The sequence below is a fragment of the Peromyscus leucopus genome, chromosome 9, assembly GCF_004664715.2.
Source record: "Peromyscus leucopus breed LL Stock chromosome 9, UCI_PerLeu_2.1, whole genome shotgun sequence".
Classification (NCBI taxonomy): Eukaryota; Metazoa; Chordata; class Mammalia; order Rodentia; family Cricetidae; genus Peromyscus; species Peromyscus leucopus.
The window spans coordinates 55,174,419-55,193,046 of NC_051070.1; the positions used below are offsets into that span (position 1 = coordinate 55,174,419).

General features: G+C 46.2%; 1 protein-coding gene across 1 annotated transcript in view; it reads left to right on the forward strand.

Annotated features, from left to right (window-relative positions):
- Positions 1-18,628, forward strand: part of Dock5 (dedicator of cytokinesis 5) — a 192,667-nt gene that overhangs the window by 81,287 nt on the left and 92,752 nt on the right. The window contains exons 5-7 of the mRNA XM_028883189.2: positions 311-407; positions 13,143-13,291; positions 17,128-17,263. Coding sequence (XP_028739022.1) covers positions 311-407; positions 13,143-13,291; positions 17,128-17,263 — 382 coding nt within the window. The remainder of the gene's footprint in view (positions 1-310; positions 408-13,142; positions 13,292-17,127; positions 17,264-18,628) is intronic.

Genomic DNA, 18,628 nt, shown 5'->3' on the forward strand with positions numbered 1-18,628 from the left:
AGTTGAACCAGCTATTACACAGCTTGGTCATTGTCACTTTCAGAGAGATTTAACATGGGGAAGTAGAGTCTAGTTTTGCCATGCAAAAACTCAGCTTAGTTTATAGATTGTGCTGTTCTCAGTTCCTTGCGTTTTGGCTCATGTTTACCTGTGTTCAAGTTCTCCAAACTGTACAGCCCTTCAGAGGCAGATGGATTTATTTCAAACCACAGCAGCCACATTCCTGCCTTTGATTGTCAAGAGTATGTTGATTGGGAGAGGCAACTCCTATCATGTGCAGTAAAGTGTACATCTCTTTGATTCCCTGTAGGCAGCATGAAACTGTGATTCCTGGGGAGTTGCCGCTGGTTCAGGAACTCACGAATACTCTACGAGAATGGGCCGTCATCTGGCGCAAGCTCTATGTGGTAAGCTTCTCCTGGGGCCCCCCTAGTGGTGGTCTTGGGTACCATTTCTGGACCCTCAGTCTGACTGTTAAGACTGCAGAGCCATCTTCTGCATTGAGCGAGATGAGCCTTCCCTAGAGCCCACGATGCTGGAAGCCAGCTGATTCTCATTTCCCCAGAGTTGGGCCACTGATAAAGAGATTATAGAGGGAAGTGGGTGTGATCATAATTCACTCTTGCTGATTGTGAAAGTAATAATGAGTTATAACTGCAAATGTTCACCAAGGCCTTCTTGGGTGCCTTAAGCCATGAACCCTCACCACATGGCTATAAAAAAGATGAAGTTACAGCTGTTATTATTCTAGCAGAAACCCAAGGCACTTGCTGTTAGCATCTCTATCTATGCCAACAAATAGACATTTATAAACACCATAGTGCTCAGCCTTCTGAAGGGGGCATTTATAACCATGACCAGTGGACCTTGTAGACTCTGAACCATATATAGTGATAAGCTAAGGTCAGGCTCACTTAAATATTCTCTCCCCCCACTGTTTGGATCTCAGGATGCTAATACAAAATGCTAGTTCAGCGGGAAATCTCATAGGATTCTATGTGTACAGGAGTATTCTCTGTGTGACAACCACTATTATGAGTTGTATGTGTGTTTACAACTGGGACTTTGTGGTTTAAATGTAATCTGTCCCTTCTGAAGTTCATGTTAGAGTTGAATCCATTGTGAGGCATTGAGAGGATGAAGGCTGGGACCCAGAAATGGCTCACCAAGTAAAGGCACTTGCATCCCAGCCTGACAATCTTAGTTGAGTCCTCTGGATCCACATGACGGAAGGAAAGAGCCAACTTCTGTACGTTGTTCTCTGACCTCCTTACGTATATTGTGGTGTGCATGCCCTGCCCCAAGGAAATGAATAAACAGAATTAGGAAAGAAAATCTTACATAGGTGGAAATTTAATCCAGTTGTAGTGCTTAGAGGAGAAGACTTGGGAGGTGGGTGTAAGAACATTAACATGGAGGCTCATGATGGAACTCCTGTGGCTTCATATGAAGAGAGAGAGAGCCCAGAAGACAAGACATGTACAAACTGTGTGTCTCACCATGTGCTGTTCACTACCAAGAAAGCCATTGCCACATTAGCTCCTTAGTTTTGCTCTAAACTGAGTCAGGGAGCATCTTCTCTTTAAACACAGCTGCCCTGCAATGGGACTAGGGCCTGGGACTCACAGCGTTCAACATCATCAGAATAGAAACGGCCATTTTGCAAGTGCACAAGACACTCAAAGTCCATTACCAGCATGACAGACTCTTCTCTAGTCTTAAAAAAAGCTTCCCTTAACCCTGGAACCCACGACTAATGTTGCTTCTCAGGAGGAGGCTTTTACTGGTGAGCACCAGTGGGTCTCGTCTATTTAGGGGACTTCCAGGCTTCTGTGGGTAACAAGGAAGTCATATGGTGAGTAATGTATTCTCTGACTAGACATGTGAAGAAGTTCATGAGTCTTTAGGCTAGATAGCTGGACCCGGGAGTCATTCTCTTTTCTTTATGTGGCCAGTCTGATTAAGTTACAGGGATACCCCCATTCTTGTCCTTGTACTAAAGCAGTAACCAGACCTCATTCCAGGGCCAGTCCTAAGCGTTCACACAGAATTTCATTCCATTCAGGGCTGTGTATTCCAGGGTAAATCTTAACCTTGGAAATCACCAACCCTTTGTGGGGAAAGCACGTGGCACTTCTCTGCCTACCCAATCTTCAAAGCCTCATTTGTGTTCTTTCTTTTTCATAATGTGTCTTCTAAACAAACTGATCCTTAATGTTCCCTTCTGGACCATCGAACACTTACTGCTGAATGCATGGTCTGGCCCTTGGGACGTTATGCTCATATTGAAGGTGGTCTTTTGATCTCTTCAGACTTAGTTGATGAGAGCACTAACTCTGAGCCCCTAAATCACACACTCTGGGAAGGGAAGGATACGGCTGTCATTCCTGTGGCCTCCATTGATCAACTGGTACTGACATTGAAAGCACTCCCGTTCTGGTTAATTGATTGCTTCGTGGTGGATATAGAGGGTTGATGGGTGAGAAATTGCATGGACATGGGTTTCTTCCTTAATGTTCTTTGTGGAAATGGTTGAGTGGAGAAATGTATGAGGTAAGTACAGGCTGAGTGTCCTGCATTGGCTACGTTCTGATGTTGTAATGAAATACCTGAGGGAGAGCAGCTTACAAAGAAAGGAGACATCTTTATACCACAGTCCTTGAGGCTCAAGGGCCTGATGATAGGAGTTGGTTCAACTCTGGCAGGTACCTTGTGGTGGATGGTGTCACAGTAGCAGTACCTATGTGAAGGAACACTCAGATGGCATGACAGGAAAGCAGAGCATGGAGAGGTACCTCATGTATGAGAACCCTCTCCAGATACCTAATGAGGTTGGTGCTTCCAGTACCCTCTCGCTAATCTCCACTCCTCAGGATCCTACTACCTCTTAACATTGCCATGTCAACCATCCAGCGCATGTTTCAAACTGCATCATAGGCAAACCATGGCCAGTCCTAATCTAAAATTCAAGCATCCAAAATGCTCAAAAACTCAAAGCATTTTGAGCACATGCGTGATAACACATGTGGAAAAGTCTGTCCTACCCCTGGCCTCTTGTGTGAAGCTTCCTGTCTGTACAAAAATTATCTTGAGACTGTGTTGAATTCTGTTGAGGCCGTTGTCGCTGAAGGCAGAGATGAATCATAGACAAATTTCGTATTTAGATGTAAGTGCCACCCCTAGGAGAGCTCATTAGGTCTATGTAAATATTTCTTTAAAAATTGAAAAAAAAAAAAAAAAAAAAAAAAAAAAAGCAAAAACCTTCTCACATCCCAGGCATTTCAAATCATTTCAAATAAGGGGTCCTTACCCTGTACTCTGGAAGGAGTTTTTGTTCCTGTTGTTTCTGTCCTGTGTAAGTACAGAGAGGCTGACTAAAAAGACCTTTTCTGTCTCTCTAAGAGATGACTTTATGGCTCGTTTTCTTCACTGTGTCCTCTTGTAACCACACATGATCAAGACATGTTTCCCGGGGAAAAGAAATAGGGTGGGAAGTGTAGCTCAGTGGTGGAGTGCTTGCCTGGTGTGCATGAGGCCCTGGGTTCCATAACCAGACAGACAGACAGATACAAGCAGAGAGAGAGAGGTGTGGGGGGAGAGGAGCAGGGAGACGGAGGGAGAGAGGGAGAGAAACAAGAATGAGGAAATAGGACCATGTACCTGTCCTGTCAATAATGCCCCACCCCCACCCCCAGCAGTTCCAGAGTGATGAGCTGATAAGCACTTTTGAACATTTCCTTTGTGAGACCCCCCACCCACCCATTTAGTAGCAGAATTGAGTTTTAAGTACAAAGCCAAGTGAATTAATTGATTTTTTTTTTCAATTCTCTCTCAGAGGACAGCACATTTTTTTTTCCATCTTAGAAATCTGACTAGATAACTTGTAAACGCCTTACAGCTGCTACTGATTGCCTGTGAAAGGCATTGATGGTGGGCGGTGCTTAGTCATTGTCTGGTTCAGGGTCTGATTGTGTTTGGGATACCTGCTTATCCACTGAGGAGCGGTCCACAGCAATGAGTTAACCTGGCTCCCCAAGCCCCTTTCCCAAGGCGTTGACAGTTCATCTCAGGCAGAATTTCTGATTTTCTTTCTCATGTTAAAGAAGCAAACCTTAGATCTCCTGTTTCACTGGGAAGTATTAAAAGGGGAACACCCTCTCATCTCTAGTTTCCAAGTCTCTCCTCCCCGGGTGTTTTAGCATTTTGTTCTGGGATTCTGCACATGTGTTCCTTTATTCTACGTAAACATAAATGTGGGCTCTGCCAGCATACATTAATACATTACTATGTTCATACTCCCATCTATTTCTTCCCATAGATTAGTTTTTTAGTTTGTGGTTCTGGGGACTGAACCCAGGGCTCTGTACATGTTAGGCAAGGACGCTACCATGAAGCTACATCTGCAGGAATTCCTTCTTTCAACTTTGAATCAGGCATTCTGATGATGTTGTTAACCACCTCTAGGATGCCCAGAAACTCTGTGTCTCTCTGTGCTTCCTGGGTATTCTGAGTGATGTTATTAACCACTTCTAGCATGCCCAGGAACTCTGTGTCTCTCTATGCTTCCTGGTTCTGCTCATTTCTGTCTGGTGTCATTGGACATTTATGTTGTTGTTCCAGTGTTTTCTAGGAGGGAGAAATGCAGCTCACTAACCGTAAGCCCAGCCATGAGGTCACTGGATTATTCCAGAAATGTTTGTCTCTTGGTTCTAGAAATTATAAAATGTGAAACCATCAGAAATACCTCACAATGGGGAGGGAGACAGCCATATTGAGGAGACGGGACCCCTCATCCAGAGTGGAGAAAAGGTAGATGCTGTTTGTCCACAAGAGCCTCCGCATGGTCCCTCTTTCCTCCTGAAAGTATGTTACTGATCTTATTTCAACTGTTTTTCCTGGTGGGTGTTGACCTTATGCTATGGGGGGAAAACAAGCTGTAGGAGCCCAACGCCCCTGTTAACTGAGAAACGGGTTTCCCCCTGCATGCCATGTTCAAACTAGGTCTGTGATCAGCAAATCATTCAGAATCCCCAAACTTCTGCAGGATTTTGACACCTTGTAAAAGTGATACAGAATTTCGTTTCCTTTCTGAGTACATATTTTTATATCCTAGCTTCATGAAGCTGTGGAAGCATGAAAAAGGACTGTGTTGCATTGTGCATGCAGATAATAGGTCAAGGACCCCACCAGTGCAAACCTGTGATGGTTAATACTGTCCCAGTTGGAAGTAGCAACCACAGCCGATGGCCCTCCCACTGGACAGCCTTGACTCAGAGCTTCCCTCTCCCCAGCTGTGGCTGCCAGGAACACAGGAACTGCTTCTGTGTGCCACACTTATCCAAGGCCACTGCCTTTCTCTCCTGTAATCATCTTGGGCAGCGTGGCCTTGAGCAGTTGGGAGCAGGCTAGATTTCGTCTGCTGTAGATAGCAAGTCTTCTTGATCAAGGTTCAGGTCTAGGAGGCACAGATATTTCCAGAATGCGGAGTGCATGTTCACAGCAGTTCTTGGTAAGCATTGCCCGCAGAACTGCCTCTTGGTTGGCTCAGGCACTGGGCGTTTCCAGGGCTTGATCAGGAAAGGAGGAAACATCTTGATCAGTGAGGTCACCTGGTGATGGGCCAAGGTGGTGGATACTGGGGCTGGACAGATCAAGCAGTTCTTAGAGGGCTACCTCCCTATCTGGGTATGGGTTGTTTTGTTTTGTTTTTGTTTTTTTGAGACAGGGTTTCTCTGTGTAACAGTCCTGACTGTCCTGGAACTCACTTTGTAGAACAGGCTGGTCTCAAACTCACGGAGATCTGCCTGCCTCTGCTTCCCAAGTGCTGGGATTAAAGACATGGCCACCAATTGCCCGGCTAGGGTATGCATTTTTATATTCAGAAAAATCCACAAAGCTAATAAGAGTCACAGAAAACAAACAACCTTTTAGCAGAAAGAACATAGATTCGGGAGGCTGGTAGCTGATCTGGCAGCCTAAGCAAAGTCCTTGACCTTTTGGGCTCTCATCTCCTCTCCTATAATTGAAATTAGATATTATGTATGCCTTGAACATTCACTGTGAGAGTTGGTCCATGGGATGTTCATGGGGAGTTGGTCCATGGGATGTCCATGGCAGCACTGGGCACGCTGCATCTCCAAAGTGCCATTGACTTTAGAAAAGGACAGCTCCATCACACCAGAGAACACTAGCATTTGTCTGTCCACCCAGCTGTGGCCGTTGCTTCATCTTCCAGCTTGGGGCCGAAGGGGCAGAGGTGAACCATGGCTGGCTCCCTTTCCACTGTGGCATTATTTCATTCCTCCAGGCAGGTGAATTGACACTTCCCATCTATTCTCCTCTGCTGCCCCAGGAGATTCGTGTTTCCCAGCTGTGACATACAGCCGGGGACCTCTGGCCTTCGCTTTCCAGGGGCACCTCTTTGCACATCCATACAAGTCCCCCTGCCATGTGGTTAGACATGCCGCTCGGATTTAGACATGGCTGCAGCTGTATGAGACCGAACTTACCAGTTAGCTATACTCAGTGAGTTTTGTATCCACGTCTCAAACTCCTGATCCTCCTGCCTCAGCCTCATGAGTGCTGGAATTATAGGTATGTACCACCACACCGGACTAGATATACCTTTTCTTTTCTTTTTTAAGATTTATTTATTTATTATGTATACAGTGAGTGTTCTGTCTGCAGGCCAGAAGAGGGAGCCAGATCTCATTGTAGATGGTTGTGAGCCACCATGTGGTTGCTGGGAATTGAACTCAGGACCTCTGGAAGAACAGCCAGTGCTCTTAACCCCTGAGTCATCTCTCCAGCCCCATACCTTTTCTTTTAAAGGATTATTTGTTGTTATGTTTGTTTGTTTTTTAATGTGTGCTCGTGTGTACGTATGTGGATGTAAATGTGGGTGCCTTCAGCGGTCAGAGGCTTTGCAGCCATCCAAAGCTGGAGTCACAGATGGTTGTTGAACTCTTGATGTGGGTGCCGGAAACCAAATTAGGATCTTCTGCAAGAACTAGGTATGCTGAGCCATCTGCCCACCCCTGCTTTTTGAATATAAACAGCCATGTATCCCAAGTCACGGTGATGGTATTTTCTCAATAGAGAAGATTGTGGTAACAGTGGAGTGAGTGTTTTCGAATACAGGACTGTTTGGGAAGCCTGAGACATAAGCAAACCATTCACCACCTTTCTCAATGGGGTGCAGCCCAGGGGCTCTTCCCAGTGGAGAAGGAGCCCAGTGAGTTTGTTTTTTTTTTGAGGCAGTCTGCTCTTTCTGTACGTTTTAGAGCTGGAGTCTATTCCTTCTTCCTGAAGGGAAAGAGCCTGGTGAAAAGAGTAGTTAATACACACCGTGGAATCAGGGAGTTTAATTGTTAACATGTATTCCTAGGAAGGACTGATCTCCCTTCACTTAAAAGTTGCTTCCAAAATAAAGCCTTGTGCCTGCTCTAGTTGTGGAGGACTGTGAAATAGAGAGGTGGAGGCAGGGAACATGCAGGGTATGCTGAGTCACCCTTTCTTGTCACACCTGTGGTTTTATTTCCAGGCTAATGAAGGCTCACCTCTGAGTAGTCCGTCATTGAGGACTGCAGTAGCACGCACTGAAGTACAGTTTAACTGGTCTCCCTTTGGTCTCCTGTTGAAACTGGTTTCGTCCTCAGGCAGGACGTGTGATCTGTGAATTACAAGCTCTGTGTGCTGGAGTGTTTTCTTTAAAAAAAAAAAAAAAAAAAATCAAACCTTTGCCAGGCAGGCCACGCTTTTCCGGAGTGGGAAGAGGTAGTAAGGATGGGTAGGATGCATGGCTGGGTAGTTCACTTGGCACTCAGTCTGGACCCAGAAGTTAACAGCTACATGGAAAAGACTTCTTGAGATTATTGCAAAGCTCCATCCTTGGGGAGCATTTGTATAATTCCTACTGAGTGTGTGCAGAGCAAGGCAAAGAAGTGAGGCAGTCGGAAGCAGCCAATCAGGAAGTTGCTTGGTAGGATTGATGGAGCTGAACAGCTCGGTCATAGCCTGGAAGATGTCTTTGGGCAGGGATCTTTGCCCAAAGTCACATAGCAAGTGAATGATAGAATTAGAAATAGAAGCCAAGCCCCCATATGTTCCCTCGGGCACTGTTCCTTCTAAATCATAAAACCCCATGGAAGAAGAAGGAGAGGAGGTGAGCAGAACCTGTGTCCTGACACCTAATCAGTCAATCTCGTGGCCGGAACAGCCTCCAGATTTCCGTGATACTCCCCGGGTGACTGCTGCATTTCTGTCACCATGGGGGGGGGGCAAAGCTGTCTGTTCTTGTGCCTTGGTCTTTCTCTCCAGAAATTCTAACAAAGAAGGGAAAAGGATAAACATCTGGATTAGAAAAATACACCAAGTCACCAAGTGAGATAGAGGGATGGCTGTATTGTCTGGTAGAAAGCGGTATCTGGGGTGTGTTCCGTGCGGTATCGGTTCCTCACTCAAATTGAAACCAGACTGTTCTTTTAAAAATTTAAGCCCTCAGATTTGTTCCCAGGTTCCTACTAGATCCCAGGATCGTGCTGACCTTTGCAGAGATGATGTGGCAATGGCTAACAGTAGAGAAAAGGCTAACTTGGAGAAGACCAAAGATGGTGGAGGAGAGGCTCTGTAGAGGGCAGGCTTGGGTTGTGTAGGATGTAGGAAGCAGAGGCCAGCATGGAGAGCCTTTAGTCCACTTTCTGCTCCCAGCACAGAACACCAGAGCCGAGGGACTGTATGAAAAGAACGGGTTTGTTTTGCTCCCAGTTTTGGAAACTGAACGTTCAGGATCGGGCACCTGTATCTGTTCATCCCTATTGCCCTGTCCATATCACAGAAGATTGCTTCATGGCGGGATTGTGTACAGGGAGAAGACCTCACAGGGTGAGGCAGGAGTGATTCCCAGCCCAGGGCTGCACTCTTTCCTAACAACTTTATCAAGAACGAACATACTGTCCTCACCTTAGCCAGAGAGCTGCCTTCTGCTGTGGTTGGCAGTTACCAGAATCATAACTGGTCCAAGAGCTGAGAGGAAGCGACTCTTGGACCGGTTAGGATTATAGTAACTGTAGAAGTAGGATGTGGAGAGTTCAGCCGAAATGAGACACCTATACCACATCACTCTCCCACCCCTAACCCCGTTGGCACCAAGGCTCAGGGAACATCATCTTGTGAAAGGGAGCCAGAAAGAATCTAAGAAGGCTAGGGAGGAGTGCTGTGGAGTGCTGTCTTGTGGATGTGGCAGGGGTCATTGCTCTCATGAACTCACGGCAGCTGTGGTTAACTACCCAAAACCTACACATGATCAAGCCAACACCACCGGTCAGTAGTCTAGCAAGCTCTGTTAACTGGACTCAGTGGGTTACAGAACAGCACACTCAGGAAGATGGGGAAGAGCCTGGGGAGAGGATAGGCTTAAGATGATGTACTGTATCTACGTATGAAATTACCAAAGAATAAACCCATTTAGAACTAGCTTAGTCCAGGAGGCCAACTTGAACCCCTCCCTCTCAGCAGTACCCCCTGTGGTTAAATTACCTCCTACTGGGCCACTCAGAAAGTCAACCACCCCCATCATGGCTCTGTGCATTGGACCCCTTGGGGAGGACACGTCATATCCAAACCCAGGCAGAGGACAACTGGAGAGACATAGTAGAATGCGACATACTCTTTCTACTTGGGAGTGCAGCATCTTCCTCTTCTGCCCCCAGATGCTTACCCCCCCTCCCCCAAATGCATGAGGTGCCAGAGGAGCAGGGAGGGGCATCTAGGATGCAAACTGCTTAGCCCAGAGCAGTTGGGGCAGAGCCCTTCTCCTTGAAGTAAGCTGGGAACGCACTTCCTCTGGCCTGTTCCAGCTTGTCTATTGAGAATGAATTTGGCCCAGTGAGTGAGAGAAGAATGGCTGTCTTCACCCTTCTTTGGGGGAAGGACTTGGCAAACGAGGCTGATATGGACAGGCAATAATTAAAGTGCCACGGATCATGTCTGATATAATTGAGACTGAGAACTTGGGAGCATGTGCCTCCAGACAAAGCACCTTATCATGCAGAGGATTCCCGGGGCCCCTGGAACCCTTTCTTTCTCTGAGTAGGGAAGTGAATGCCATAATTACAGCTAGGAGACACTAAAAGCTATAGGAGCAGAGGAGTCACAGGGAAGGGGAAAAAGCTCCTTTTCCATCCAGCAGTTCTGAAAGGCTTAGTCAATCTGTAGGCTTAGCCACCACCAGCGCCGCCGCCGCCGCCGCCGCCGCCGCTCTCCCCCCCCCAGTTTGTGAGACAATGGAATGGGAACATTTCATGCAGAATTGAACTAAAAAGGCAGAGGTTTTACCTATGTTGACTGAAGACAAGATCTTTTCCTATCTCCTTCTGCTTTCTAAGGCCTGGCTCAGGAGGGTACACGAAGATGTGAATACCATCCTGGTCTTCAATAGGAATTGCCTTTTGGATTGTGAAGCTCCACAGTGTAAATAAAGCCCCTTGAGATCACAGATAATTGGGCACCTCCTCCTCTTCCTTTTGTTCCCGTGAACTTTGAACTTGTATCAGAGTTTTTTTATCAAAAGTTACTAATCTCATCCCTGCCTCTCACTGCCACACCTGTGGGCCAGGCTGCTTCCCCACAGATTGAAGCTTTGTTCAGGAGTACCGTGGATGTTTCCAGCTCTGTTCTGGTTGATGCTTTTGCCTGGGAATCTGTGCCTGGAGTTGTTAGAGAACACCAACAAGAGGGAAATAGTGTCAGCCCTTAGATTGCCCCCTCGCTGTCTCCAGCTCCCACTGCCTTCTCCACCTCCTCTCACCTTTCTCCCTACAATGTCAATATGTCTTCTCTATGCAATGGGCCAGTCAACCATTCAGGTGGAACCAAGGTTGGAATCGCTTAGACACCGAGCACTGAACTCTTACAATGGTTGACACACAACGGGTGAGTTATAAACTGACTTCAGAACTACACGGTCCTTTAACATCATCATGACTTTTACCTACAAACAAGAAACCACTAGTGTCATAGTCCATAAGGAATGAGGGGTACTATACAGGTTTGTATTTGATACATTTCGAATATAGTATGCTTTTCCTGACCGTCTAAGGTGGCCCTTTCCACTATGTGTATAGCATCATATTCTACTTTTTTTTTTTTTTTTTTTTTTGAGACAGAGTCACACTGTATACTCTGGCTAGCCTGGAGCTCACTACGTAGTCAAGGCTGGACTTGAACTTCACAGAAATATTCTTTCCTCCACCTCCCAAGTGCTGAGATTAAAGGAGTGCACCACTACATCCAGCTTGTTCAATTTTTTTCTTTTCCTTATTTTCCCATTTTCTTTCTTATACTCTTGGTAATCTGAGATTATCTTGTGTGTATAGATATAATAATATAAGCCCCAGGGTTGTATCTCAGTGGTAAGAGCGCTTGTTTAGCATGTGTGAGTTCCTAAATTCAATCCCAGTGCTTCTGGGGAAAAAAAAAACATAGTACATAGTGAATACATGCCTATGCATACCTATTTATTACTTCTCTTCCCCTCCATGGTGCTGAATTTTCCAGGGCAGGAACTTTGTTTCCAATTCATTCTCACTGGCTGGTGGTTTTCTTTAGAGTACATAATGGTTCAATCAACCATTTAGATAGAACTGAGAGGGTGATGGCTCAGACATCAAGTATTTGACTCGCAAAATTATTGAGATACAAAAGATTATTTGGTTGTAACTTTGCTTTAGCCCAGAATAACAGTTCAGCGTCCATTTGCTGGGGGAATAGAGATTTTTAAGAATAAAAATTTAAAAGTCATATTTTTCAATATTCCGTATCTCTAAAATTGGTTATTTCTCCCCTTATAATTCTTTCTTCGGTGCAGACACAGACACAAAAGGGGCGATTCCTGGCCAGGAAGAGACAGCTAGGCCACAGTCTTCCAGGGCTCTGTGTGCTGGTGTGGGTTATAAATTCCAATCAAAGGAAGGCATGGCTAACTCATGGATAAGACTCAGTTGAGACTGCAGTCCGAAGTAGGCAGCTGGTGGGGCTGGGGAGATGGCTCAGTTGCTGCGCAGGCAGGGGATCTGATTTTGGATCCCAATGCTCACGTAAAAGCTGGACGTGATGGCAAACATGAGTAATCCCAGAGCTGAGGAGGTAGAGACTAGCAGTTCCCTGGGGCTCATTGACCAGCCATTCTACCTAAGTCACTGCGTTCCAGGTTCAGCCAGAGTGTCTGTCTCAAAAACGGTGAGGGGTGAATGGGGAAGTGTTGTGTGATATTTTGTTTGTGTTCTGACAAATAAGCTTGCCTGGAGATCAGAGGGTTAACCATAGAGCCAGGTGGTGGTGGCTCACACCTTTGATCCCAGCACTTGGGAGGCTCATGCCTTTAATCCCAGCACAATTGGGAGATGGAGACAGGAATATAAGGTGGGTGGAGATAGGATCTCTCCCCCTTTTCCTTCTGAGGATTCGTAGAGGTAAGAAGTCACCAGTGACTGTTGCTCTGCTTCTCTAATCTTTCAGGTAATTACCCCAGTATTTGATTCTTGGTTTTTATTGGTAAGACTAATTAGGATCGCGCTTCAAGGAGGAGCCTTGATCTTGATCCCGCCTGCACACACATACACACACATGCGTGAACACCCCCACGTATGAGTGTGTACGTACAAAAGAGGTTTGGAAGGAGAAGGACAGTGTGGTTACAGGTGGAGGAAATGATGACAGGCTCCAGAACATTTGGAAGAAATGATCGCAGCTGTGCATGATGAAGCACAGATACTGTGGTGTAGCTTGGTACAAAATATAGATGGGAATGTGGTCCAGGCCAACCACAGAAGGACTTACAATGAACCCTCTTATCCCTGGTGGGAATGCCTAAAGGGTTTTAAACGGAGAAAGGGACATGGTCAGAATTTTAGGATGGGTTTATGATTTAGGACCAATCTGCAACTGTTTACCCAGTTTTAGAGTTACATTTTGGGACAAATTCAGAGTAGCTTGGGCAAACTTATCCCTAACAACATGAAAATATGCCTCGAAGTGTGCAGCTTACCATGTGACCTAATAAATGACACCCTGTAGCTAATCTATGCTACGATACTCTTTCTCCATCACATCTTTGTTTTCCTTTCTGTCCTTTCCTGTTTTAGAACAACAAGGTCACACTATTCCGCCAGCTGCAGCAAATGACCTACAGTCTGATCGAGTGGCGCTCCCAGATCCTGTCTGGAACACTCCCCAAGGACGAGCTAGCGGAGCTGAAGAAGAAGGTCACGGCCAAAATCGATCATGGCAACAGGTAATCCAGGACATTCTTACACCCAAGATGTGGGAAGTGACCGGCACCTTCACACCGGATCCTGTTCACAGAAAGTTTAAAAAATCCTCTAAGACCGGGCATGGTGGTGCATGCCTTTAATCTCAGCACTTGGAGACAGAGGTAGGCAGATCTGAGTTCTTGGCCAGCCTGATCTACGAATCGAGTTCCAGGACAGCTAGGGCTACACAGGAAAACCCTGTTTTGAAAAAACAAAAACAAAACAAAAACAAAAACAACCCCCAAAATCAAATCCTTTCAACAATTTCAAATTGAAGGTTGAGGAGGTAGACCAGTTGGTCTAGTGTTTACCTAGCTTGTACAAAGCCCAGCACAGTGTTAGTTGAGTGTGGTGGTGCTGTAATCAGCTCTCAGAAGATGGAGGCAGGAGGATCAGAAGTTCTGGTCAAGGATACTTGACTGTATAGCAAGTTCAAGGCAGCCTGATTGGCTATATGAGACCCTGTCTGAAAAACAACAGAAAATAAGTAAATGCAGTATTCACACATTATACATCATTATCTGTATTTACAAGGCACATGTATACAGTACTTATATATAATGATGATTAATGAGGTTAAGTGGCATGCCATCACTTTGGCAGTCATCCTTTCCTCATGTTGGGAACATTTGCAATCCTCCTTTCTGGGTATTTTGACATATAAAGTTAGTTTTTGCCAACCATAGCTATGCTATTATGCAGCAGGAAATAAGAAATTGTTCTTCCTACCCATCTGCATAACTAGGCCAATTAACCGTCTCCTTCCCTGTATTAGTGTCTTGGGGTGGGGGTGGGGTGCTTGTGTGTGGTAAAATACTGGATAGAAGAAGTAACTAAAGGGAGTAAAGATTGACTTTGGCTAGTGGTTCCAGAGAGTAGAGTTCGTCGTGTAATGGGGAAGGCGCGGCAGAGCAGCACCTGTCCTTGGCGATGGTGACAGGAATCTGTGACAGAGCTCCTTCACCTGGCACACCAGAGAGCAGAGTGCTCGACTAGAACCGGAGGCCCACCCCCTAGCAGTCCAAGTGTATCAGCTAAGCACTGCATCCCGAAAGGTTGTGCAAGCTCTCAGACCAGTCCCGCCATCTGACAAGTGTTCAAACGTATGAGCATGTGGGGGACATTTCCCGTTCAAACCATAGTACCCCCAGGGTCCCTACAGCCCTGTAGTCTCACAGCAAACTTTTGATCTTAGAGTTGTCAAATAATAATGGTTGCAACGTACTGTCTTTGAGTCTTAGAAAATATTTAATTTCAGTAAAAAATGTCACAGTCCCTTCCTTGGGTCAGGTGCTCGGATCCCACTGGCTGACACAAGAGCAGAAAAAGCAGGTTTTCTGTCCTAGCTTCTCCCTTGGCAGAGAAGCCAAGAGTGATTGGGCGCATAGAGATGACTTCAGATGCCTGAGTGATCTGGCACATAGACATGGCCCTTTCAGATGCCCACGACTATGTTTTTATTCCAACAATGGATTTTAAATGGATTGCTGTCATTTTCTTTTCCCCCCACCCACTCCTAACTGGGACTGGCACCATGATTGGCAGTGGTGCAATTCAGCTTCCTTGGTATGGTAAGCCTTCCTTCCTGCCCGTTAATTCTATCTACACACTTACGTGTCCCATTTCTGCAGCAAGCTCCTAAGTATCACAGGTAGACCTGGAGCTTCCAGGTACCATTGCCTTTCCTAGCATGAGAAATTCAGTCCATTCCCCCACATTCACAGTGGGTGTGGCCGGGGATTCCTGCTTTCAGCCAGCCCCTTCCAGAAGACCCCAGAAGCCCCCTGTTAGTTTTGCTGATGTTCATTTGGTATTTAGGTTATCTAGTTGGTGCTGATATCATTTCTGTCTCTCCATTTGCCCCAGGGCTCCAGCCCCAGGGCTCTTGCTTATCCTTCACACCTCTGTTAAAATACAGTTCATTAGCCTAGTCTTTAAATGCACTACTCTAACAAGCTGTATTTACAAAGAATTGGCGTCAACATGGGATGCAGACTTTCAGTCAGTTTCACAGACTGCCTCCATTGTACATGTCACATACTTATAACCCTTAGGAGGTAGTTATTGGGAAATAATTTTTTTTCCCAATTTTATTTAGGGGGATGTGGACTTGACTGATTTCTTTCCAGGTCACAACAACAGTGGGAAGGATTTAACTTAATCACAGGCCCCTCCTCTAGGTCTGACTCTGCCTGCAGTTGAGATGTGAACCCCATCTCTGATACTTGTCTTCTGTGATGGTCAGTGTCGATGTCTCCTAGACAGGATCTGGAATCCTCTACGAGACAAACCTCTGGGCACATCTGTGAGGGGGTTTCTAGATTAGGTTAACTGAGGAGGGAACTCCCACCTGAAATGTGGGGCAGCTTCATTCTCTGAGAGTCCTGGAACTGAACAAGAGAAGCTAGCAGAGCACCAGCCTCCATCTGCTTCCTGGGTGATGATGTAATGTGACCGGCCTCAGGTCGTCTGCCATGCCAATCCTTGAACTGTGAGCCAAAATAAGCCCTTTTTCCTCTAAGTTGCTTTTGGCGGTATGTTTTGGTCATAACAACAGGAGAAGTGTCCCCAGGTGACCGTCACTGCCGCAGCTGCATGGCCTTTCATGCGGTCTCCGGATCTTTCAGAAAGCCAGCCGAGGTAGAATGAGGCTGTGTCCTTTTGTGGGCTTGCCACAGTAACATTGGCCTGGAGGTTCCCCCAAGGCCTGGCATGACATATTAATGTCTCCCACATGGCAGAGCATGCCTGCTTTCTCACACGTGTCCTTGAAAGCAGCTCAGGAAACAGAGCCTCTCTGCCAATATATCCATGACCCAGCTCTGCCAGCAGGTCTGGGTGGTCTGGCCGCCGTGGGAAAGAAGCTGCCAAGACAGATGACTTGTTGAGTTGCCGTAGAGCAGGGAGGAGGGAAGTGAGGCATGACCGCTTTCTTCCCAAGGGCTTGGCACCTCTGGTTGTTAGCCCTTGAGTGTTGCTGTGGGACATCCCAGCTCACTACTCCTGCAGGTGCCTGGAAGGTGGGCTGAGGACTGAGAGCAGAATTCTCTTCTACCAGTCTCTGAGTTCTTTCTACCTCTGTGCCCATGGGGCACAAAAGCCTTAGGAGAGGGGCGTGCTTGTCTCTGCTCTTGCCCTGCAGCCCCCAGAGCTTTTGTTAGCAGTTTTCTTGTGCCATTCCCTGCAGTCGGAGCTAACATTGGTGCTTACTGTATGTGAGGTTCTATGAGATGCTTTCCTGCTGTGATCTCAATCAAGTTCTTATGGCAACCTTCAAGGGTAGGAAGCATTTACACATGAAGGAGCCTAGGCCTTGCAGAGTGAAGGGGTCCTAGGGAGAGCAGATGTTAAAGCCAGCGTTCAGACTACAGTGTGAATGACAGCGGAGCCAGCCGAGAGATGGATTATGAGAGGGTAGCCCCCAGGACCACTTCCTTCTTGAAGACAACATTGAGTAAGGAAGTCAGGGAAGGCTTTTGAAGGATGATGTGTGGGTTTGTTGTTCTTACCATGCCAGATCACAGGAGACTGGGCCAGGGAATCACTGCAAAGAGGGCTTTGGTCAGGATCAGTGTCAATGTTACTGTCTTGCTTTGGGCCAAGTCCTTGGCACACGCACGCAGGTTTGGCTGGGATGGCCTCCTGAGCTGTGTTATGTCACTGGAGGTGGAAAGGAGGTGGAGATTGGAAGGAGGGAATTCCCAGGTGGTGTCCAGTTCCTACCTGTTTCTCCTGGATTCCCTGCGCTTTCTGATACAGGTTCTTCTATAAAGAGGGCAGTGGAGGGGAGAGCTACTTACACCTCCTTTCTCTTCAGAATGCTTGGACTGGATCTGGTGGTGCGTGATGACAATGGGAACATCTTGGACCCAGACAACACCAGCACTATTGCCCTCTTCAAGGCCCATGAACTTGCTTCAAAAAGGATAGAAGAGAAGATCCAAGAGGAAAAGGTACGTTTCCTCCTGGGTGCAGGTCAAGCTGCTAGGATTTCCTTCTTTGCTTTGGTTTTTAGTGCCCAAAAAAAGGCGTAGTAGACAATAGAAATAGAAATACCTAGAAAGATCACGTGTGTCCTCATTTTAAAAGTTGGCAGAAAGAATGAGGCCAGTATTTGTGTTCTGATTTAGAAAGGGAACAAAGGTAGTAGGGGTGTGTGTGTGTGTGTGTGTGTGTGTGTGTAAAGATGCAGAACTATTTTATAAAATAGTACTTGTTTTAAAAAGATGCAAAGGGCATCCACCCTCCAGTGCTTACATATCCACAGAGTAACTGGATGGATTAGAAACTAGCCATTCAAAGCTGCCTCTGGACCCGAGTTCGGTTCCTAGCACCCACTTAGTGCTTCTCAGCAGCTCATAACTCCAGTTCCAAGGGATCTGTGTCTTTGTCTGACCCTTGCAGGCACCAGGCATGCACATGGTACACAGAGTACATGCAGCCTAAGCATTCATACGCATAAATATACAAAATAAAAATAAAGATGCCTCTGGGAAGGAGAACTGGGTGAAAGGAAGACTTTTTTTTATCATATAAACTTCTCTATTTGTTATAAATATTGTGATTTCCAAGATAAAACTATTTTAAATGACATATTTGGAAAAATTTGGAAGTAAAGGAAACTTAGAAAGGTGGAGAAAATCAGAAAAAGAAAAAAAACTGCCAGCCACATTCTGACCACCCTGACCTACCATGTTGGCATTTGATGTATTTTCTGTTTGGATGAGGAAAGATTTGTCTGTGTGTTCTTTATTGCTTTTGCTTTCTGGAGAGCAGTCACGATAGTAGGTGACTGTGATTCTGCATCTAGTGGGAACCACACCCAAGGGTGTAGCTTTCTCATGGAACCATTTGTTTCTTGTGAGGTTGGTAGTGGATCAAGTGATTTAAGCTTGATCCCCCAGCATCCCATCATAGGACATGGAAGCCTCACAAGTCTGCTAAAAACTGAGTTATCACCTGTAGACAGCATGGTTATTTTTCATGTGTATGTATGTGGTATGCATGCATGTAGGTATGTTTGCTTGCATGTGTGTGAACCCACATGAATACATACATGTATATGCAAGTGGGAGTGGAAGCCAGAGGTTGGCGTTGGGTAGCTTCCTCTCTCACTCTGCATCTTATTTATTGAGGCAGGGTCTCTCATGTGAACCTAGAGCTTCCTGAGTCAGCTAGTCTAGCCAGCCAGCTTGTTCAGGATCCCGTCTCTAACTCCTGTGTGCTGGGATTACAGGTGGACTGCTGTGTCCACCAGGGATTTACATGAATGTTGGGGATCCGAACTCTGCTCTTCATTCTTCCAAAGCAAGCACTTT